The 23,837-nt window shown below is 36.6% G+C and overlaps 1 protein-coding gene across 2 annotated transcripts in view; it reads left to right on the forward strand.

The window, feature by feature from the left end:
• mib1 (MIB E3 ubiquitin protein ligase 1) overlaps positions 1–23,837 on the forward strand; it is a 208,232-nt gene that overhangs the window by 168,726 nt on the left and 15,669 nt on the right. The window contains exons 13-19 of one of the 2 annotated variants that reach the window (XM_039754728.1): positions 5,287–5,419; positions 5,980–6,066; positions 7,335–7,496; positions 8,657–8,838; positions 12,651–12,843; positions 15,084–15,162; positions 23,252–23,338. In XM_039754728.1, the coding sequence (XP_039610662.1) occupies positions 5,287–5,419; positions 5,980–6,066; positions 7,335–7,496; positions 8,657–8,838; positions 12,651–12,843; positions 15,084–15,162; positions 23,252–23,338 (923 nt within the window). Of the gene's footprint in view, positions 1–5,286; positions 5,420–5,979; positions 6,067–7,334; positions 7,497–8,656; positions 8,839–12,650; positions 12,844–15,083; positions 15,163–23,251; positions 23,366–23,837 lie in introns of both variants that reach the window. The other variant, XM_039754727.1, reaches the window with a different exon arrangement.

Below are 23,837 nucleotides of genomic sequence, written 5' to 3' on the forward strand. Positions count from 1 at the left end.
CTTTGTGCACTTCACAATCCTGCCACTTCAGTAACATACATATGTACATAAATTTGCCAAATGGGACTGTTAAGATGGTAAGATCAGGGTGCCCATAGCACATAACAGGCATGTGCCAACCACACTCCAGAGGGCTCCACAAACTCCATTCCTTATAATGTGTAATAGATTGCTATTCCGTTGAAGTTTGACTGTGAAATGTATGTAAGTACATTCAGAGGTGGGAACAGATTTATACAGCTTTTCACATAAATGATGATAGTGATGAATGTATGTAATACTTTACAAGGACGGTTGTGAGGATATGAAGTGTATAAAGATTTGTACTGCTTTGTATTTGATAAACGAGGCTTCTGCTGTATCCCACCTGGTAAAAGTAAAGAGATGTTAGAAGAATGCAAGCCTCTGCATATTCTTGTGTTAGTCTGCCTTTTGGATAGCAGGTTCACTTGGCGCACACATGCATTACTGCTTAGTTATAAAGCAGATGTCAGCTTTTTTTTTAATGTTTTATCTTATCAACTGTCCGCACAGACAAGCAGGCAATATTGTGAATGTGAATACATCTTGTTTGGGCCTTTACTTAGGTGGCATTTGATTTGTTTGGTAGGTGCAATAGACTTATACAATAGAATTGTAAATAGAATTGGCTTTATTATATCTGAGTGTATAAAAAAAACAGTAATTTTCTGATTAAATACCTTTATATCACACAACGCTTGTATTAGGTTATTGTAATTCAGTTGCTTTTCAGTCTCTATTGTTAAAGAAATCCAATTTGAACTACAAAACAGTAATCTAAAGTATATTGTCTTTACTGAGAACATTGGCAGTGCAGCCTTGTTTTTGAACTGCATTGTTATGTTTGGATTATTCCATTGTGAGACAGTATATTTACTACCCTATATAAAATATGCTAATCCAAGATAATGCAAAGAACAGATTGATTTTTCTGTTTCTGTCCTTAAAGAAAATAAGATCAAGTTAACTTTTTACCAGTATAGTCTAAAGATTCAGAGTGAGTGAACTGTCTAGCACGTCTCCTGTGACTATTAGGAGGTAGAACCTTTCATTTATTGTTTATATCAGGTGTTTAAGTAGACGTGAACTGTAAAATCACTCTTATAAAGAAATTATAGACAGGTTACTGTTTTTAAATTGACTGTTTTGAGTTAAAATACCTTCTTGTTTAGTGTGCTGATATACAATATAAAGGTTTAGGAAGGAAGGGTAAAACTGCCTGTACTACATTTATAAATTGCTTGAAGTTTGCATTCCCTATGTTATCTGATATGCTGGCTAGCTTCAGTCAATGTCACGCTGACTAATGAGTACAGATATCTCAAATAGACTCTTTAAAAAAAAAGGTGGAGCACTGCCTGTGTTTGAACAGACTATCCTCACTCATTATGGAATGTGTTTTGTTTTGTATGCCCTTTAAAGAAACAAAATTAATTTATTTTACCTGTTAACTTAATGCCATGCTGTTTTTTTAGTAAAGGCCAAGAACAAATTGTAATGTTATGTTTTCATAGAGATTGGAGGTAACACATTTCCTTACATGATGGGCATTAATGGGAGCCAATGATGAACAACAGAAAACAATATTGGAGCGTTTACAGACCTCAATCTGATTGCTCATGTAGCATAATGCAGGCAGTGGCAGTTTTGCATTAAGTACCAGGGGGCACAGACCCCACTAGATGTTGTGCAAAATAATGAATAAGCTCCCCTCAGTAATTTAACTTGTAAAACCCGCAGCTTAAGCACATTTTCCCCTGTTGTTCTTACAATATCTAAAATTGTTCTCATGCTGTGTGGGTTGCTGCAGAACTGTTTTCAGTTGGAGGAATGGACCAGTTTGCCCTGAAGTGATCTCATTACCCTTTTTTAAATCATGTGTTTGCCCTCCCAGTTTGTGCTTATTCAAGTCGAGACCATGCAGTGTACCATTTGCTCCCTTAAAGGAGGCCACGGTAATTAAAAAAAGTCAATATGAGGGATGCCTCTTCACTGTACATGTGGCATTAAAAGAGAATTGCACAAAATTTGAGAGAGCCACCAAAAAAGTCTATGTGTGCTCCTTATACTTCTTCAGAAAAGACCCCATTAGGACGATACGAGGTGTGGTAGAAAAGTAATGAAGACTGATTTTTTATTTACCAAAGTTTTTATTTTTTTCAAACATCAATGTTATCCCCTTCAAAGTAGTTCCCTTGGGCAGCTACACACCGATGGAGACGTTGTTCCCACTGTTGGTAGCAGCGCTGGAAGTCTTCAGCCAGTATGGTCTTCAGCATGTCCGTTACACTCTTTTGGATGTTTTCTAAAGTCCTGAAATGACGTCCTTTGAGGACATTTTTCAGTTTAGGAAAAGGGAAAAAGTCACACGGACTGAGGTCAGGTGAATAAGGGGGCTGGGGAACCACAGGAATGCCTTTTGAGGTCAAAAATTCTGTTATGGAGAGGGCAGTTTTTCGGCACCATTTTGGCACAGACCTTTCGCATGTGCAAATGTTCAGTCAAAATTTGATGAACGGTAAATCTGTTCAAATTTAATTGTTCACTCAACATTCTTAATGTTAAACGACGGTCTGATCTCACAAGAGTGTTCACACGTTCGATGTTTTCATTGGTTTTCGAAGTTGAAGTCCTCCCTGAACGGTGTTCATCTTCAACGTGTTTTCTGTCTTCCAAAAATGATTTGTGCCAGCGAAAAACTTGAGCTCAGGATAAAGAATGTTCCCCATAGGCCTGTTTTAACTTTTCAAATGTCACACTTGCCGTTTAATGGCACAACGTTGCTCCAAATTCCGCTGTTCCATTTTGCGTGACGCACAACCAAAAACACAACTTTGCTAATAGCAGTCACAAAAATCACGTAGTTAACGGAAGAAGTTGAAACTCACACTGAGCTATGGGAGGGTACTGATACACGTGCTCTATCAAGGACAACAGCGCAGCGTTGCCAGATCGCTTGCAGTGTTGCCAGTCTCATTACTTTTCTGCCACACCTGAAAAGCCTAGAATCCAGTTGTGGAAAGAATAAGCTGGTATGTAGGAAATGATTTTTGCAGTTGGCTGATCAGCAAACACCAGGCCCCATGATAGTTAGTGCTGCTACCTGACAGTCCAGTTTGAGTCATGCAAATGACATGCGGTAGAGTAACAAATAAATATATTCATTATTTTTGGGTGGAGTATTCCTTTAAGGTGAAAAATAAAATGCCCTGAAAAGTTCACTTTTTTCCCCTCTAGGTATACAGTGTATTCAAAACTTTTTAATTATATTATTTTTATTTTTCATTTTAACAGCTTGCACAAACAACTTTTAGCATACTGTATATATATTTTATGAATGAGTAGAATAATGTTATTCATGTAGCCTTTTGGTATAATATTATTTATTTGTAATCCAGTCATGAGTTGTTCATCATTCCATGCAAATGCTTTATATGCATTTTTTTTTCTCATATCTCCTGTTAAATAAAGGCTAAAGATTTTTTTTCTAGCTAACACCTAACCATCCATTTCCAGGTTTCTCCAGTGTCTCCCATAATCAATGAATCGTCTACCTTTCAAGCCATTATTTTACCGGCTGGTGCCCCATTCTGCTGCCTGTCACTTCATTTTATTTACGATAGTTCTGCTAACATCATTCTCCATCACAAGCAGTTTTAGCAGGCTAATAAGGTCATTTCAGTAAACCTTTCTAGAATTTTAATCACAATGATAATGTAACTGAATTAAATATTTTGAGAAATGCAAAAGATTATAGCTATAAATGCAAGAGTGAAAGGGAAGGTCTACAGGATGGTAGTGAGACCAGCTATGTTATATGGGTTGAAGATGGTGGCACTGATCATAAAAACAGGAGATAGAGCTGGAGGTGGCAGAGTTAAAGATGCTAAGATTTGCACTGGGTGTGACTAGGATGGATAGGATTAGAAATGAGGACATTAGAGGGTCAGCTCAAGTTGGACAGATGGGAGACAAAGTCAGAGAGGCGAGATTATGTTGATTTGGACATGTGCAGAGGAGAGATGCTGGGTATATTGGGGGAATAATGCTAAAGATAGAGCTGCCAGGGAAGAAGAAAAGAGGGTTTATGGATGTGGTGGGTGAGGACATGCAGGTAATGGGTGTAACAGAACAAGAGGCAGAGGACAGAAAGATATGGAATAAGATGATCCACAGTGGTAACCCCTAACGGGAACAGCCGAAAGAAGAAGACGATAATTATAAATGACTTGCTCACTATTAAGCTAATTTAATTTTAAGGAGTCTATAATGTTGGCCATGCAGTTTTAAGATCATGTTATCCAAGTGACTAAGGTGTTGGGCTGCCATAATTCAGTCTTTGCCTGTCTACCTGTATGATTCCCCCTAGTAAACACAGTATTTGCACTATAGTACTATACTTGTAAATTGTGTTCGTATTGTAGAAAGGATTCACACATTTCTAGGTTAGTTTGTTTGTGTCATTTGACTTGTACAAGAACAAACCAAAGTGGGCCTATACATATGTAAACAAAAGGGAAATAAGTAGTATAATGTTTTGCCATTCATGTGCTTGCTTAATTATAAAATTGTAGAAAATTTTGGTGTAAAATGGTGTAAATGCAATTTAATATTTTTCAATATAAATAACATTATTCTCAAACCTAATGGTTGACAATCTTTGAAAACTAACATAAAAGTGCAACTGATGGGAAAAAAGTAAAACAAATCTTAGCCATTTAAAAAAAACTGTACAGTATAAGACATGACTTTTTTAATTTGTTGGTGAATTATATGTGCTTTTTGCTCATTTCTTTTTTAAATTCCATTTGCCAACTGTAGCATCTTGGCTGGACTGTTTTTGGCTGCAGTCCCTATTTCTACGACTGAATATTTTTAGCCCTTGCCATTCTCTGAGTGTAAAGGTTAAAAGCCGTGGCTGCCTAGTGACCATTAGTAAAGTGCAATGTCAGCACCTGCTGCCAACTAACTTCTGGTGTTTCTTCCTGGATACCCACAAATACGAGTACCCGAAAATTGTTGGGATTCCAGGTGATTGTTACAGGAAAGTGCTAATGCTTGACACAAGTTGTGTGTATACCAGAGGAGGCACACTGCTTTTAATACATGCACTTCATCTTCTACTTCAGTAGTTCATAAAAATACTGTAACACTATATGGTGCTAATCTGTATTGATAACCTTAACATATACTGTATGTGAGGAACAGCAAAATTTGAAATTCCCGAGTTTCATTGTCGTCTTACTGTGCTTGCTTCTGTAACAGTGCAATGAGAGTTCTTCTGTCCAAGCTGCCCAGACCCTGGATTGTGGATGAAAAGAAAGATGATGGATACACTGCCTTGCACTTAGCTGCACTCAACAATCATGTAGAAGTAGCAGAGCTCCTTGTCCATCAGGTATTTTTCCCATGTACTTCTCAGATTTACTATTGGTTTACAGTATGTTAGTTCCATCGATTTACGTACACAGAGTGAAAGACCTGCCAGTGTGGCATCAACATGTGATTAAGTGTGCTTATCAGTCCACATCAACCTACTGAAATGCTGCTTTTTAAAATTTGGTTTTGAAGCATAGTGCATGGTAAGTTTCATCTCATTAGTTTGAGCCTCAGCTGGTTACATTAGTCTGTTGCTCTTTACCTGTAAATGATCATAGTTATAGTGAGGGAGCACTATTCAGTTAATTGCCACCTAATTAAATGGCTGAAATCTTTAGTAGCTCTTTAAAATTATAAAATTGCTCTCTTGTTGCTAGTCTCAAAGGTTATCCTGTTAATAAGGTTTTGATGAAGTTTGATTGGTGATACAAAACACTAAAGATGCCACGAGAAATCACCTGCATTATTTTGTAATTTTGTGTTTTGATCATTTATTGCAATCTGAGAAGAAAATGCATGTATTAATTTACTACAATCTTTTATTCATTTAACAACCTTTTTTTTAATCTTTTTTTTCAGGGTAGTGCCAATTTGGACATCCAAAATGTTAACCAGCAGACTGCTCTGCATCTTGCAGTGGAGCGCCAGCATACTCAGATTGTCAGAGTATGTTCTTTATTTTTAAACAGACACCCTGTGGATATTGCCGATTGGTTTGGGGCCAGCAAATTAGTGTGATACTATGCTAGAGTAGTTCATATGGTATCCGTGGAAGAAAATCAAATGTTGTTGGTAGTACTGAAACAGCTCCATCTAATGGAGCTGAAAAAGAAAAGCATCTGTTAAATTTACACTTTGTTATATGGGGTCTGGTTTTCATTTAAGTTACGCCACTTGTTTGGCAGGCAAATGATTTTCCTTCAGAGTTTACATTAGTAGCTCCAATTGTGCACTAAAAGAGCCACTTTATGGGTAGTTTGTCTTTCTCCAATTGGCGTACAGTTTAACATGTTCAATCTATTAACAAATCCATTGTTTATTTCCAGAAAACAGAATTTCATATTTTTATCGGATATTAAAATAATAGTATTTCTTTGTTGGCTTATTCTGAACTTTAGATCTATTACTCTTCATGCACCTAGTAGAAGAGCAAGTACAAGCATGTGTCCCCAGAGTTCTTGTTATGGTTCCCTATTCTGTGTTCCTTTGTCCACTGTTTCCCCTCATGATAGATCATAGCCCCATAATATTGTTACTGTTCGCACATACCTGCTGACGTGATCTTAAGTTGAGGTTTTCATTTCTTTCACAGTTTTGACTTTCAGAAACAGTTGGTATTAAATATTGGTATTTAGTAAAGAAAATGATGTTAATGCTAAATGTGTATATTAGTTTTGTATTGGTACTAAAATTTTGAATTCAGTATTGATACCATCTTTCAGACCTCAGTATCAAAATAGTTCCAAAGCAAATAACAGGTAACTCCAAAACCCCCGTGTCTAACTCCAGCCTCGCCTGTTGTACTATGCCATTGTGCCATCCTGTTACAGTTTGGCCCTCTCATTAAGTCCCAATCGCATCAAAGCAATAAGTGAGAGGGTGGTTTTGTTTAAGGTTGGTGGTCCCCCCGTGAAGTCTCAGTCACATCGAAGTAGTAAAGGTGGTGGTTACCCTGTGATGTCCTGATTGCGTCAAAAACTGTAGTTTTGTTTCGTAGAGTCTGCAGAATGGGTGTTATTGCATGTTGTTGACTTGAGTGTCTAAGGAGTGGGGTTGGGGTGTTATGGGGGAGATGAATAGGATGGGTGAAGAGGGTACGGAAAATCCCCCACCTTAGTGTATATATAACCACTAAATGAAAGACTACATAGAATCCATTAAAAAAAGAAGATGAGCAAATTTTTTCTTTTTTTTTTTTTTTGATTTGTTTAAAGCTGCTGGTCCGTGCTGAAGCTAAGTTAGATATCCAGGACAAAGATGGCGACACACCTCTTCATGAAGCCTTGAGACATCACACCCTTTCCCAGCTCCGTCAGCTGCAGGATATGCAAGATGTTGGCAAAGTGGATAGTCTCTGGGAGCCCTCAAAAAACACTGTAAGTTGAAGTTAAAATGAACCAAATTGTTTCCTCTTATTTTCAAATTGTATATGTCATAAATCCTTACCCTGCCTTCAGTTTTAAATTTTGTCCATCAGTTTCTACCTCTCTGAGTAGATTTATCTCAGATGATGCAGTATTACATGCCAGTCTTGAAACACTTAAGTGAAAATTATCTTTTAGCTCAATCAGGACTATCTGTTTGTTTCATGTGGTATATTTTGTGTTTGTCTCCATGTCTTAACACATTGTGCACTACAGTACAAGTATAACCCAGTGCATCATTTAAAGACAGACCTGACGAGACTTAAACAGCCAGAACGTCTTGTGTCTAATAGTATTTCAGTTTTAGTTATTTTACATTTTGCAGATGCACACTTGTTCACGCCCTACTTTAAATTCAACATCCAGTGCGTGGTAATAATTATCTCTGGGCAACAGAGTGTGTTTTGAGCAGGATTTATAGTTAGAATTTTATAGAAGGTCAAGGCAACATTGTTTGAACAAGTCACAACCTTGAATACATTGAAAAGGCATTATGTTGTCACTTTGTGAGTTTTTAAAGTTGAATTGCCAAGGTATCAGAGTGTTGAGAAACTGCCTTATATTTACAAAATTCTGTCATCTGTTATACAAAATCCTTTTCTTTTTGTGTGCTTGGGTGTGTGGTTTTCATTGCCCTGTCTTTTAACTAATTTTGGGCGATCAGTTCAGAATGATTTTGGAAGATTCTTTGCCTTTTCACTTTTCAATAGTAGACAAGATGTTAAAAACGCTTTTGCTCAGCAGCTCTCCTCTTTTTAGTTCTCTTTTAATTTTTCAAGTTGACTCTTCACATTGATAAATGTTATTCTTTCCTATTAGCCTCTTTGCCCGTCACTTAAGGAAAACTTGAATCATATTTGATTTCAGCCAGTCATAGAGAAACCTAATACTAATGTTGACTTCCTTTTTGCTTATAACTTTTAAACATGCAGTGATCCAGCTATGTAGTTGATGGAGTTGTGTTACAAGCTGTGGATATGTTTTGAGTGGCTTCTATTTCTGTCTTCCCAAATTACTCCAGTTATTTAATCAGGAATTCAATCGGATGATACTTGTAGCTTTTTGTTTTTTGTACTTGATGTTCTCTGTTGTTTGTTTTTGTTCTTCAACAGTTAATCATGGGTTTAGGAACACAAGGTGCAGAAAAGAAAAGTGCTGCCTCTATTGCCTGTTTCCTTGCAGCAAATGGAGCAGATCTTACCATCAGGAACAAAAAGGGTCAATCTCCACTTGATCTTTGCCCAGATCCCAGTCTTTGCAAGGCTCTTGCCAAATGTCACAAAGAAAAATCCAGGTCAGTGTACTGTTTAAGTAACTAAGCAAGTAAAAATAATTTTCTAGTTATTTTTGGAAAAACTTTCAAACTTTTGCTTTGCTTATTTTGAATTTAAATCATTCAACCGTTATTCATTTTCAAAATATGCTTTTTCAGAAGCAGGGTCACAAGGATCAGGAACATATTTTTTCAGTATCAGACACAAGACAGGAAAAAAAATTAAGCTAGACAAGTTGCCTGTCCATTAAAGTGCGCATTCACTCAGGAGGAACACGTGATGACAGAATGAGGGAAGCAGCAGAGTGCAGCCCTGGGCTTTCTGACATTCCACTGCTGGCCATACTCACTTGCACTTCCAGAGTGGCCTTGTTTAAAGTTACTAATCAACTGTTTCATTTTGGATGTGGCATGAAACAGGAATACCTTGAGAAACGATATGTCTATATATAGGGAATGTGAAAATTCCACAAAGAAACTGACTAGGCTGGGGTTCAAACCCAGGGCGTCAAAATTATGAGAAACCAGTACTACCCAGGATGCTACTTCGCAGCGCCAGCTAGGTTATAAGCTAAGGGCATGCTCTGAGCAATTAGAGTTTTTTGAATTGCTAAGGGTGCCCATTTATGGGCAGTACATTTTCACTTACCACTATAGATAAAATGCTAGGCTGATGTCTTATACCGATATTCTGACATCTACTAAAGCTTGGCTTATTTAGAGTGCATTCACTTGATGACTATAATAATGTGCTTAATTGTTTTAAGAGGAATGTTTTTTTAGATAAGCAGGAACTAAAATGAAATAGCTATGATTATACATATTTTACTTGTAGAATGCATTTCCCATGTTTGAAGCAATTTTAATTGACACAAAACAAGCACCTCTCTTATCTCCTTCCCTTTTGCAGCTTTCCTGAAGACCAGTGCCTATTTCCCCACTTTCCAATAACTAGTTAGGATTAAAAATGGGGAGAGGGATAAGTAGTGAACAAAGGTAGTCAGCCTGCTACATAAGTGTATTTGTGAGACATGCAGGGAGAAGACTAAAGCAGAAACCATCTTTAAATGAAAATTGCACAAACTCTAATCAAAGCAAAAACTCTCTGATGTGTGAGGCTGATCGTGCACTGTAATTATTCTTATTTCTTTAATATCTGTATTGCTGTTGGTTTATCATGGCCTGCATGTACCGAACCTTTTGTTATCATGTCTTCTGCTGCATTCATTCTGTTTTAATAATTCAGAAGACTCCTACATAATAAAAATTTGTGAGTATGAATATTTGTCCATTGCTCACAAGACACGTGATAATTATATGTTTATATGAGTTTGCCAAAAACAGAGTGGGTTCTTCCACCACAAAAACTCTTTTACACACACCTTAAATTTTTATTCTAGAGTTATTAGTGCTTTTATGCAAGCCATATAGTGTATTGCTATTAACCGACAATTAAATGGATCGCTAGTATTAGAGTATCTGAGAATAAGCTTTTACATTTGCAGACTTCTGTCACCAGGCACTGATTGCTGAGCATTGTGCTTCAGATATTATCCACCATCTTTTGGCATGTAGCACAGTGTGCTGGCTACAGATATCCATAATGCAGCCTCTTAAAGGAATACTCCACCCAGAAATTATATATATTTTTATATAGCACTTACCCCTTGTAGTTTGCAGTGGTGGAGGAAAAAAATGCTTAATCACATGGTTTTATGCAGAACGAGAGACAATAGTTTGATCAAATGGAATGTAGTGGCTGCGGTGGTTTGGCACCCTGCCCAGGATTGGTTCCTGCCTTGTGCCCTGTGTTGGCTGGGATTGGCTCCAGCAGACCCTGTAGTTAGGATTCAGCGGGTTGGAAAATGGATGGATGGATGGAATGTAGTGGTGACAGCAACAAAGTAATAAACGTCCATGGAAAAAAACAAACTTCTCAAATACCCGCCTCTCCCCCTGATTCATTGGTCAAGAATCCTGTCCTCAATTGAAACATACGGTTTTATGGAAATGCTCCTAACTTGTTTGTCTTATACTCTGAGTTTTCTGGAAGCAAGTATTAATAATATTTTAGCAAACAATTACATGCATTGTGCATGTTTCGATCATACAACTGGATAACAGTCGATTATGCAAAATGAGTTGAGTGAGAATGTTTTTTTCTTTTTCCATCGATATTTTTCACATCGTTTGCAGTTGGTCAGAACAGGTTAACATTATGATCTGATATGTCTCGTTCTACATGAAAATAAGAGATTAAAAATAATGTTTACATGGAATGTCCAAAGTAGCATTAGTCATTGTTTTCCAAATTTACTGCAAATTGCTGTGTATGCACATGGCACTCAGTCTGTTCCATAAATGTCATATGTATGCAGTTACTACAAGAGTGCACGTGCTTTAAATACCAAGCTGTTTTCTAATGATGCTAAAGCTACTGTATATTAAATTATTGGTGTGTTCAAACATATTTTCAGCTTTATTTTATAAAGTCTATTTTCACATTACAATGGCTACATTCATTCTTTGATGACAGCTGGAGTAAAATACAGTTATATATTTTAATATATTTTTTAATATAGAAGAATGTCACAGTTTGCCAAATTATTGTCTGTTTACTTATTTCCCCTGTAATCAATATCATATCTAACTTGTTGATCTCTAAAGATATTTGTGTTTTACTGAAATACATGTGAACATTTTTTTAAATATCAGAGTAAACCCAATGGCATACATGCTCTGCTGGTTGTTAATTTTTAACAGATAAAACCCGGCTTTCTCTGGGTTTTTAGTGTAATTATTGAAGAACCCTGCCCCACCCAAATTACTGTATATAACAGAAGTCTGGTTCGATTGTAAAGCCTTTATTCTGCTGTTTATCAATTCAATGTAAATACTTCCCTCACCTTCACTATTCTTTGGTAATTATGCCAGAGAGTCCCAAGAGTATAGCGGTGTTTTATCTTTTTAAAGTTAAAACCATATTTGCATTTTCAGTTTTATTTCCAATTTAATTTTATTATTTGATTCTGAAAGCATATTTTAAGTTTTTGATCCTACAGGTAATACTTCAAATTCTAAACACCTTTAACCTCTAATCTGTCAGAATATATACATTTTCCTTTCATTTGGCAAAGAAATAAATTAAAAGATGGTGATCACATTGGTACAGTATGGCATGCAAGTGTTTTCTAAGCTCAGTATGTGCATTTTACACCTACATATATAGTGCCTTACAAAAGTATTCAGACCAGTGCTCTGACATTACTGGTTAATAAATCTACATAGATTTATTTACATGTGTTTTTTGTTTGCAGCAATAAAGACTATTGATATTTTAGAGTAAGTATATACCTGCAATTAACAATATCACAGAAGGCAGAACTTCAGAGTTGTTTAGTTAAAATTGCTGAATTGGTTGAAGGTCTGATTACTTTTGTGAGGCACAGTGTAGATACTGATTTCAATGAAATCTGCAGAAGTAGTCCTCATGAAATCACTCGAAAGATTATTAAAATATGCATTAATGTGTTCATCCTTTTATTACTCCTAACTGACCAGATGTAATAGATGATCTGCCGTCATTTATTATGCATTTTACATTTTGAGGTTAAACCAAAAATTACCTAACAAAGAAAATAATATTTGAAATCGCACCTGTGACTCAAGACCAACAGCAAAAAGTGGGTCTGAATCAATGGCAGAGCTTTAACACGAATAGTTTGTATTAATCTTTTAGCATTGTCAGAGTTGATATTTACTGTGTGGTCCATAGCAGATCGGATTTGCACAAGTAAATTTGTGTTTCACAGTTTCTCTTTCTGTTTTACCAGTGGACAGGTGGGCTCTCGCAGTCCGTCTTTAATCAGCAATGATTCAGAGACTCTGGAAGAATGCATGGTTTGCTCAGATATGAAGAGAGACACTCTTTTTGGTCCCTGTGGACACATCGCCACCTGCTCTCTGTGCTCTCCAAGGGTCAAAAAATGTCTTATTTGTAAAGACCAAGTTCAGTCCAGGACAAAGGTAATTGTTTTCAGATCATTCAGGCTGCATTGGGATTTGTGCACTGTAGGATCATGACATTGATGGAAAATATTATGGTGAATTTTTATGACGTATTATGATGCATGTTTTGTTACATTTCCACTTTTTTAACTATAATCATTTGAAAATTATTTTTTGTACAATATGCAAATATGTAAACACAAGAAGATATGTTACATTTGCATGGATAGATTTTTGAATTTATAATTTTCCATCTCTTTACTGATTCTTCATTCTCCTATACAGGCTTGAGGAGGGTGCCAGAACCTTTTTTTTTTTTTTGGCACCATACAGAAGGCAGGCAGTAACCCTGCAGTATCAAGTTTAATTTTGTATTTGTATCAGTGGAAAAAGTAGTTTAAAGTGTTGAAGTTTTTCATAAGCGAGACCAATGTTTTAGTTGAGAAGAATTTTACTGTCTGTAAAATCTAATGTTAGTCTAAAACAACCAGTAGCTTTTATTGCACATAGGACAGTATTGTAAAAACTTAATTAGGATCAAAATGTTCTTTCTCACGATATAGTGCGGATTTGCATTGGTGTGATACCTGCTTGTAGTACCATCCCAGATTGCAATATGCACTTTCTACAATGTTAAATATGAACTAATAAGATGACCACACTTTGCTTAGAATCAACTTACATGAATGCCTTTTTAATTATTTTTTAATTTTGTCATATTTGGCATGACAGTTTCTTTTCTTTTTCAAATTGTGTCCTCAGTGAAAATTGTCTTCGTTTTTGCCTTTTCTTTTGGTATGCGTGTTACAAAGAAGTATATGGAGTTATTACTTTGAATGGATCCTGTACGTCTTGTTACATACTGGTATACACACACAAACATATAGTGGCAGTTTTAGCACCCTTGTGGTGTTGTGTTAAGATTAATATTAATATTGTTGTTTTGAGTTTCCCTCACTCGGTCCATGCCATATATAAGGCACAGTGGGAAAACTATTTTTCAGATTAGCATATGATCCAAATTCAGCGTAGAATAAATGCACAGAATACTTTCAGAGCTTATCTATGTTAACTCCTTTCACCCCCAAGAAATGACCAGAATGTCGTCTTATCCCTAGCACATTCTGATTAAAGTGATGTCACTACTTAGCTGTAAAGTCTTCAGTGATTTTTTTAAGAGTTTGTAGAGCAGTATTGAGACAAGTAGATTTGTCAGACTTAAGTGTCAGCTGATAGATGTCCATGCTCAGGGAGTAGTCTTCCTTAAACATTTTGCCCCCAGAAAGGGGCATGGCTCGATTCTGGATTCAAATTGTAAAAAAAGTGATGAGAGGACATCTGCCTTTGATGATGTGGGTATACATTGTGAGTCTTTGTCATTAGTGCAGTGATTGACCCCAACGTGTGTTGAATGCTTATGGAGAAACCCTTGACTTTGGGATACAAATAATCATACATAGAAATAAATATTTTGCTTCTTTAAAATTCCCTTTTAGCGTAACTTCACCAAATAGTGTTTAATCTGTAGCTTCACAGTTCCAGGAACATTGTCTCATGTCCTGTCTTGGTCAAAAGATTGCATCCTGTATCTGCCTAATTTGCCTTTGAATACTCAGATTTGCTTTCTTACTATAGATGCACATGTTAGGTTAATTAGCAGCTCAGCTTGGCCTGGATATGGGAGTGTGTAGGTGTGAGTGTGATGGACTGACATAAAGACTCCGTGTCTCTGAAGGTGCTGTGCTCCATATCATCGAGAGCCTGGAAAAAGGCTTAGAAAGACGAATGAAGCAATCATTCACTGTTTGTTAAAGTGCAGTCAGCTCTACTCATACAAAAATGTTTTTCTGTCATACTTTTAAAAAAAGAGTCTGTTAACCTATGCTTCATTAAAGAAAATCGGTTGCATTGTTAAGAATTATAATTCTTTATACTAATAATTAACTTTTTATTTGTATATTTGCAAAGCATATTTGCATATTCTTCTTTTTGTTATAACAATGTAAACTAAATTTCAACGTGAAGGCAGTTAAGTCAATGTGAAAAGGTATTTAACTGTTTTTGTAAACAGCAGTTAATGTCACTTTAAGACAGCGTTGCATGTTTTTCCAGCTTAGTTACATTTAGCCAGAACTGTTTTCATATTATTTGACTTAAAAACATATTAAGGAATGTACATTCTTCCGAAGGTCAAATGGGTGCCATGAATTCTTTTCATTTCATTAAAGCCAGCCTGCATTGGCATTTTCTTCCCACAGATTGAAGAATGTGTGGTATGTTCGGACAAGAAGGCAGCGGTGCTCTTTCAGCCTTGTGGCCACATGTGTGCCTGTGAGAGTAAGTGAATAATGACTTTGACTTCTGTCTTGATATGACCTAGTGTGTTGGGCTTTAAAAGAAAAGCAAGGTAGTTATGAAATACATAGCTGTTAAGTGTGTATATTATTTACTGAGTTATGTGAATATGTATGCTCATAAGTGGAATCTACCTTTATTTTCAGTATCAAAATAATTAAGGGCTCATACTACCAGCTTGACATATTGTCTCCACTTGACTTTATCTTGTTATTAATTTGTCTGTGCTAGATTGGTTTGGATTATTCAATCCGTACAATATTTAATGCTTTTGCGCTTTTGGTAAAGTATGTTCTTTTTCTTGTCCATTAAACTTAAACAGAATCTGAAGGCTTTTTACGTCTCATCTGTTTAATGGTATGTAACATTTATAACCAATAATTGTGCAGTAATATAAATTATCGTCATACTACCCAAAATTAGTACGACTACTCTGTTCTTGTCTTACCCCTTTTGATTTGGTTAACCAGGTGGTACATTTTGCCAAGTTGCATTTCTTGGGTGAAGTTGTTTGCTAACCTATGAGTACCTACAGACTGTGCTGGTAATTAAGCTGCAGGTGGACTTGTTTCAAAATATTAATTTTTAATATTAAAACCTTTTTTATAAATTCGTTCTGGTCAAGACATGTCACATGATCATTTCTTTAACTGTCAGATGCACACAACATTAACCAGAGCATGTTTTCTGGTAATTAGGGTATGGTTATCAATTAGTACTTTAAATACTCTCTGGTTTAGTCTGCGGCTTGTGATATGACTGTCACGTTCATTTAATTTTCAAAATTGACTTTTTGAAACATAGTTTCAGGAAGCCAAATGTCTCTTGCAGGAAACAGTTCTGGATGAGATTCAAGTCTATTAAGGGGTTCATGTCATACATAAATAATCCATTCTCATTTGTGCAGGGCCAGACAATAGTCCTCCTCTGCTTAAAATGCATAGGATTTAGGAAGAAACAGAAGTAAATGGGGATAACTTTCATGGACAAAGGGAAAACATGCAGACTGTTTACTAATGGTGCATTGCTTGAGATGAATGGACATTTAAAGTAAATTTATATATCTTTGCTCCACCACCAAGTCATTTTGTAATCAAAATCACTTTATTGCTTCACCATCCATACATTGTATTGCAGTGTACAGTGGCACGAAGTAATGTTCCCCAGGACATTAAAGAAATCCAAATCATATTATGTGATATCATCTACTGTTAAATTCTGCTCCGTACTTGTAAAATTCTTATTTTTATACTGTGTTGAGGATTTGTTTTGTTCTGTGCATTGTATTGTATTGGCCCCCTTCTTTTTGACACCCACTGCACGCCCAACCTACCTGGAAAGGGGTCTCTTTTTGAACTGCCCTTCCCAAGGTTTCTTTCATTTTTTTTTCCCTACAAGCGTTTTTTTTTGGGGAGTTTTTCTTTGTCTTCTTAGAGAGTCAAGGCTGGGGGGCTGTCAAGAGGCAGGGCCTGTTAAAGTCCATTGCAGCACTTCTTGTGTGATTTTGGGCTATACAAAAATAAATTGTGTTGTATTGAGGGGCAACATATACATAAACACAGAACAAGAAATAGTCTGTATTATAAATAAATAAATAAATAAATAGGTAAGTGAATAAAGAGTGGTAATTTGAAATATATATTAATAAATAATAACTTATTAATAAAAACAATGGTGGTAGCAGGTGTAACAAATGTACTGTATATAAATAAGCTACTAGGTGCAGATCTGATTTGGGTGGGGGAGCAGCACAGAGTTCAGTCTGGACAGCCAAAGGGTAGAAGCAGTCAGCAGCCAGATGGAAGTGGAACAAAGAGACCACTGCTATAGGCTTTGCAGATACAATCTATACTAATAAAAGGCAAAGCCCTCACTCACTCACTCACTCACTCACTGACTCATCACTAATTCTCCAACTTCCCGTGTGGGTGGAAGGCTGAAATTTGGCAGGCTCATTCCTTACAGCTTACTTACAAAAGTTGGGCAGGTTTTATATCGAAATTCTACGCATAATGGTCATAACTGGAAGCTGTTTTTCCATTTACTGTAATGGAGATGAGCTTCAACGCCGTGGGGGCGGAGTTTCGTGTGACATCATCACGCCTCCAACGTAATCACGCAGTACGTAGAAAACCAGGAAGAGGCCCAAAAAGCGCTGAAGAAAACATGCATTATATAATTGAGAAGGCAGCGAAACAATAAGAAGCGAGCGAGTGACATATACAACCATATTCATGAGTTCTGCTACTTCGGAAACAAAGCACGATGTAAACCTACACTTTAAATTAAGTTCATAGACAGGCTGCCGCTGGCGTTTGGAATTTAGTGCCTGCCCATATAAGGCCGTCCGTCAGCGGCAATCCAATAGCAAACTGCCACGGGTAAATATTCACGGGTGAAGGACTGTCCTTATGCAGAGGAAGATGAGATGGTCAGGGTGGTGTTTGGTACAAACTCAGCGAAACTGCGAGAGAAAGTTTTAAGTGCCAGGACTAAGGTAACATTAAATACAGCCATGGACATAGCACGAGATGGCACCAGCACAGCTGGGAACCTTCGATGCATGTACACCGAGCGCTCACGTGAACTGGCGCAGTGCACAGATATAAAGCAACAGTTCCAAAGAGCTGAACAAAACCGAATTACACAATTGAAAAGGCAGCAAAAATATGAAGCGTCTGATACTTACAAGCATATTCATAAATCCAGATACTGCGGAAACAAAGCACACGTTGGAAAAAGTCAATGTCCCGCTAAAGGAAGACAGTGTAAAAAAACCCGTGCATGCAGTGTGTCAGGTCTCAGATAAAGAAGAAGACGAGCTGTTTATTGATGCAGTAAGAAACGAATCGATGAATGAAACCTGTCATCTTTAGAACGATTGACAAACACGGAATGTAACTTGAACACAACACATCCTACAAATACGAACCTGATTGAAAGAAATAATGATAATCAAATCCTTGATGACAGCAACACTCAGTAACACTCACAAAACAAATACTGTATATCGACAGTCATGTTACGTTATTTTTAAAATGTTCCCTTTTCTTTTGTAGCTTTTTAACACACTACTTCTCCGCTGCGATACACGGGTATATATATATGTATATATATATCCCGCTCTACATACTTGAATAATGGATACTTTATTCGCCATCAATGATTGTTTTGGTAAAGCCATACTCAGTGTATTCATTAGATGAAAGGTAAAAAAGTAAGAGCGAGGGGAGGATGACTTATTGAGGATGCAGGCTGTAGTCTGCGCCAACTCTATCTGAATTGCGATCACATTTGAAAAAATATATCTTTTCAAGTTCTATTTACTCCATATGTGTCAAAGTCAAGGCCCAGGCCACATCCGCCCGGCGTAATTATATCCGCCCGCGAGATCATTTTATATACTGTATTATTGTTATTAATGGCCCGGGGATATGAAGCACTGGTAACACAATAAACTACAGATCCCATAATGCAGCGCTTCAGCTGCCTTGCCGTCTCTTCAGTCGTTTCCTTACTTTGCGAAGGAAGCAGCTTTCTCAGAGCTGCTGCACTGTTTTATAAACGAACGATATATAAGAAAGTCCTTTTTCCTGTCTTCGCCAACGAAGCAGCCTTTTTATTTAATCCACGGGTTCTCCGCTGTTTCATTGTTCATTTATTACGATTTTTATAGTTATTGTGTAGGTTTTATTTAATCCACGGGTATTTCACCGCTGCGAAGCGCGGGTATTTTGCTAGTGCTTTATAAAGATGTCTTTAGTGGAGGGAAGAGAGGTCCCAGTGATGTTTTCTGCTGTGTGCAGCATCCATTGTAGGACCTTGCAGTCAGAGACTCTGCTGTTCCCTAACCAGACAGTGATGCAGCTGGTCAGAATGCTCTTGTTAGATAGTGTCCCAGTATAATGTGGTGAGAATGAGGAGCAGGTAGGATTGCCTTCTTCAGCTGCCAAAGGAAGTGGAGATGCTGCTGTGCCATCTTGGCAATGGAGGAGGTGTTAATTGACCAGGTAAGGTCGACTATTTGTTTTACCTAGCACATTTGACAGCAAACTTCAACACAGTGGTGTTTTCAGATCTCTGAAGATTACAGCAGATCATTGTTATCTTGTGTGTTGATGTGATGGTGGTAGTACTTGTACTGATAGTAAAAAAATAAATAAAAATGATTATCATGTACAGTGGATGGTATGATGGCACAATGGTTAGCCCTTCTTCCTCACGGATGCATCATACTGAGTCCTATCCCTGGTCCATATCCTTTATGGAGTTAACATGTTTTCGCTATGTCAGAATGCTTTTTTCTAGTCTGTATTTCCTTCCACTTCACAAGACATACATGTTAGTTTAACTGCAGTTTTGAAATTGGCGAGTGTGGTTCCCGGCATGTACTTGTGTCCTTCCTACGGCAGGCTCCTGCTGCTCTGGCCCCTTGTTGCGCTGAGTTGGATTTATTCAATTTGTGGACTTTTTTTCCCAGTTATAAAAATTGTTATAAAACGCTGAAAGCCTAGAGCTACGAAGAAAAAAAGAAAGTGTCAAGCTTCTCGAACTGCTGATGGAGCCTTGAGATGAGTCATCGTTAACTCGCCTTTTCAGAGTGATCAAGGGCTGACAATTGCAAAACTGCTTCAAATGCATATATGAAAGATTACCTACCTGGCCCAAGGCCACCTGTCACCTGCACAAATGTGGTGAAAGCAAAACTAATGTAAATCAATAAAACTTGTGCAGCAGATTCAGGCTTTGGCTAAGTAAAGTACTCTGTAAAAAAAAAAAAAAAAAGTAATCAGTTTCCTCATGGTCCTGAAAAAAATCCTCCTTTTCTGTAATGGCCTAATACATTGTAGTGAACGGCCAGCAGCGTGCAAGAAATGCAAGCAACAGTGATTGTGTAGCTCCAGCAGCCTTGTAAGAGTAATGTCCCATTTACTAGCCCCCAAGAATGAAGTTGGGGTGGGGGGGTGTTTGGGATTTAAATCACATCTTGACATTTTATTGTCAAAATGCTTGTGTGTCATAGGCAGCCTCATAAATCACCCTTGCCCCAAGTCATTTTCCATAGATACATGCATCAAATATGCCATGGGCTGGCCTGGCTGCAGTAACATATTTAATGCAATATGCTTTATTTGTCAGTGCAATGCAAGGAGAGTTTTATTTATTTATTTTTTTTCTGTGCCTAGTGCTCATTTTGTATGATGGGGAGCACATCAGAATTGTATTCTGTTAAAATGGATTTTTGCGTATCCTGGGAATAAATAAGGTGCATCACAGTGCTGCATGAATGAACAAAAAGACACCTGCTTTAAGTACCGCATGCGGAAATGGGCACTTTGAAAAAGTATGACATTTCTGTACCCTTCCTTATTAGTATTTACATTTTTTATTTTATTTTTTATTTTTTACAGTCATTTTTAGAATTTGTTTTTATTTGCATCTGCTCCTTTGAGAACATGCCAAATATGTTTCTGTCAAAAGTTTGCCTAACACTAGAATCCCTGAAGCCTATGAAAAATACCTTAAAAGCTACCTTAAATTCCTTCACACACCTCTCCATTAGTGTCTTTGTTTTGTAATTGTGTCAGTCAGCACAAGCAGCCTGCTTTCACATCCCTCACCGACACTGCTGAAGTGAGATGCAAAATTCTCCGAGCTCAAGTCTGTTTATCTGGGTGTGAAGTACCTTGAGTTGTATAGGGTAAATAATATAACATTATGTGGATTACATACATTTCATGTGCGTTCTGTGCATACAGCGATCTGGGTAAATGTATGTTGACAGGAAATGCTAAAACTAAAACAGAAACTTTTTTCATGTTATAATTATGACAAAATGTCGATGTGAAATGTATAATGTGTGAAGACAGGAGTCCAAATATAAAAACAAACACTTTCACAAAAGGTATAACAAAACAAGTGTGCCTTTATTTAAGAATATAACCAAACAAAAATACATTATTCAATTTGCATGTTGCTGTCAATATGTAAAAACTGAAACCCAAATGTCAATTGCATAGCTGGTGTAAAGGTAAGAGCAGCTGCTTCTAAATCAAGAGGTTGTGGGTTTGATTCCAGGTTTTCCCTGCATTTACCATTATGAGTAGTGAGCTGTGGTTATTATTACTATTATATAATAAAAACATACCTTTGCTTTGAGTCTGTAACAGCCAATGTAAAATTTTGCTACTTGTAAAAGATATCGCATAAGGTATATAAACAGACACACAAATGTTGGTGAATCTTTTTGGTATCTTGTTGTTACTTTTTTTTATTCAGTTTTATTCTTGAATAAAAGCACACTTGTTTTGTTATACTTTTGCAAAAGTGTTTATTTTATATTCCAGTATCCACTTGAATGATATGAAATCTGTCTCTGTCTCATGCATGCCCACACACATTTGTTTTTGATCTTGCCCGGTCTACACGATATGGTGTATGGTACTGCGAATGCAGACAGACTTCTTCCTTTTGCCTGCATACACTGTCAGCATGGCACTGCCAGATCTAAATACTAGCTTGGAGAATTGCACGCATACTGAAGTTGAAGGTGGAAGTTTCCATTATGTTGTCAAGCAGAGTTGTGTTGCAATGCAGCAGTTTATTAGCCAGCGAAAGCGACATGTCTGTTGTTACAGTTCTACCTTTGTACACAATCGGCTTTATGACTATAGTTTTGGAAAGTCTTTCTCCCGTGGGATGACTGGGATCTTATCCTAAATAAGGAGTAGCATTGCACATACAAATGTGTCATTTTTCACATGTTCTGCATGGGTGTCTTTGTTGTCAACATGCAAATACTGCATTATAGTCTGATAGCAGTCACCATATCTTTGTATCTTTGCCGGTACAACAAATAGTTCTGCTAAGGCATCAACCACAGAACCAACTGTGGTCATCGCTGCTATTGTGAAAAGAATGGAGAAAAATGCCAATCAACTCAGCAAGGGAGAGTCAAGTACATTGTATCACATGAATATGACTGACAGAATAACTTTTACATGTAGCAAAAATTTAAAACGAGTGTTTCAGATTCGAATCAAATGTATGTTTTTATTATATAATAGTAATAATATCAGCTCACTACTTAAAACGAAAAGACCTGGGATCGAACCTACAACTTCTTGATTTAGAGGCAGCCGTTTTTACCTGTAACCCACCCATTCGAATGATAAATGGACTTTTTACATATTGACAGTAACATGTAAATTGAATAATTTATTTTTCTTTGGTTATATTCTTAAATAAAGGCACACTTGTTTTGTTATATATAAAATATAAAATATTTATTTGACATTTGAACTTTAGTCTTCATACAGTATACTCTTCACCTCAACATTTTCTCGTCATTATAATATGAAAAAAGTTTAGTTATGTGTTCAACATTTTTTGCCTATCATTTCCTGTCATCCTACATTTATCCAGATTGTTTTAGACATGGAACACATGAAATTTATGTATTCTAAATAACGATATATTATTTACCCTGTATAACTTTTGGAACCTCACACCCAAATAAACAGCCTTGAACTGGGAGAACTTCAACTGAGTTGGTGGTGGGGATGGTATAGCAGGTTGCTTGCTGCTTGTGCCAACTGAAACATTTGCAAATTAAAGATGCTGATGAGAAAGTGAGATGGAATTTAAGGTGGCCCAGGACTACAACTTTTTTCATAGGCTTCATGGATTCTAATGTTAATTTAGACCACAATGTGTAAAGCTGCCTCAAATCTCAAGACGAAAAGTGGGGAGGAAATCTCCATGTTTCAGACATTCATTGAGCAGGCTGTTAAGTATAAACTAGTGTTAGCTGATAAAATGGGCATTAGAAAAAATGTATGCTATAAAATATATTTCAAACCTTTAAAGTTCTTAAAGGTTTAAAATGCACACAAGAAAGACTTTCTTTAAAATATATTACCCAAAAAACCACAAGACAGCATACATGGTGACAAAAGAAAATACAGCCTTATGGTCAGCTATACTCACATTATTTATACAGTTTACTTAGAGGAAGGCATTTACGATAATGTATGAATATTATTCCAAAAAATTGTTTTTGCCCTTGCAGATTGTGCTAGCCTGATGAAGAAATGTGTGCAGTGTCGAGCAGTGGTCGAGCGGAGAACGCCTTTCATTATGTGTTGTGGTGGGAAAGGTATGGAAGATTCCACTGATGATCTTAGTGAGTGAATCTTCCACACATTTTTTTGTTTATTTTTTTTATTTCATTAACTTTATTTGAAGTTTTCCATTGTATTTAAAATAACCATTATTCAGATTTCTAATTATTTAAAATGTCTAGTCAATAAAAACATCTGTAACTGATTTGATAGCACACAGCTTTTAAATGATGTCATAGAATTTGTGTTTAAAACTGTATTAGTGCACTTAATAATACTTAATATCACCACTTCATTTCATACTCTAGAAAAACTAAAAAAAAATAATTTAATAAATGTCATTTTGTGAATTTCCTCTTGGGATTAATAAAGCATCTGTCTATCTATGACATTTTTTCCATTGGTTTTCTGGCCCTTAGCTGGAAAGCAATGGATTTTTAAGTAAACTCCACATATCTTATGTTATGCAGACAAGCATTTTACTTACAGTATTGTAAATTTTTAACGTTACCTAAGGCAATGCATTTTGACACA

Source organism: Polypterus senegalus, chromosome 5 (genome assembly GCF_016835505.1).
Source record: "Polypterus senegalus isolate Bchr_013 chromosome 5, ASM1683550v1, whole genome shotgun sequence".
Classification (NCBI taxonomy): Eukaryota; Metazoa; Chordata; class Cladistia; order Polypteriformes; family Polypteridae; genus Polypterus; species Polypterus senegalus.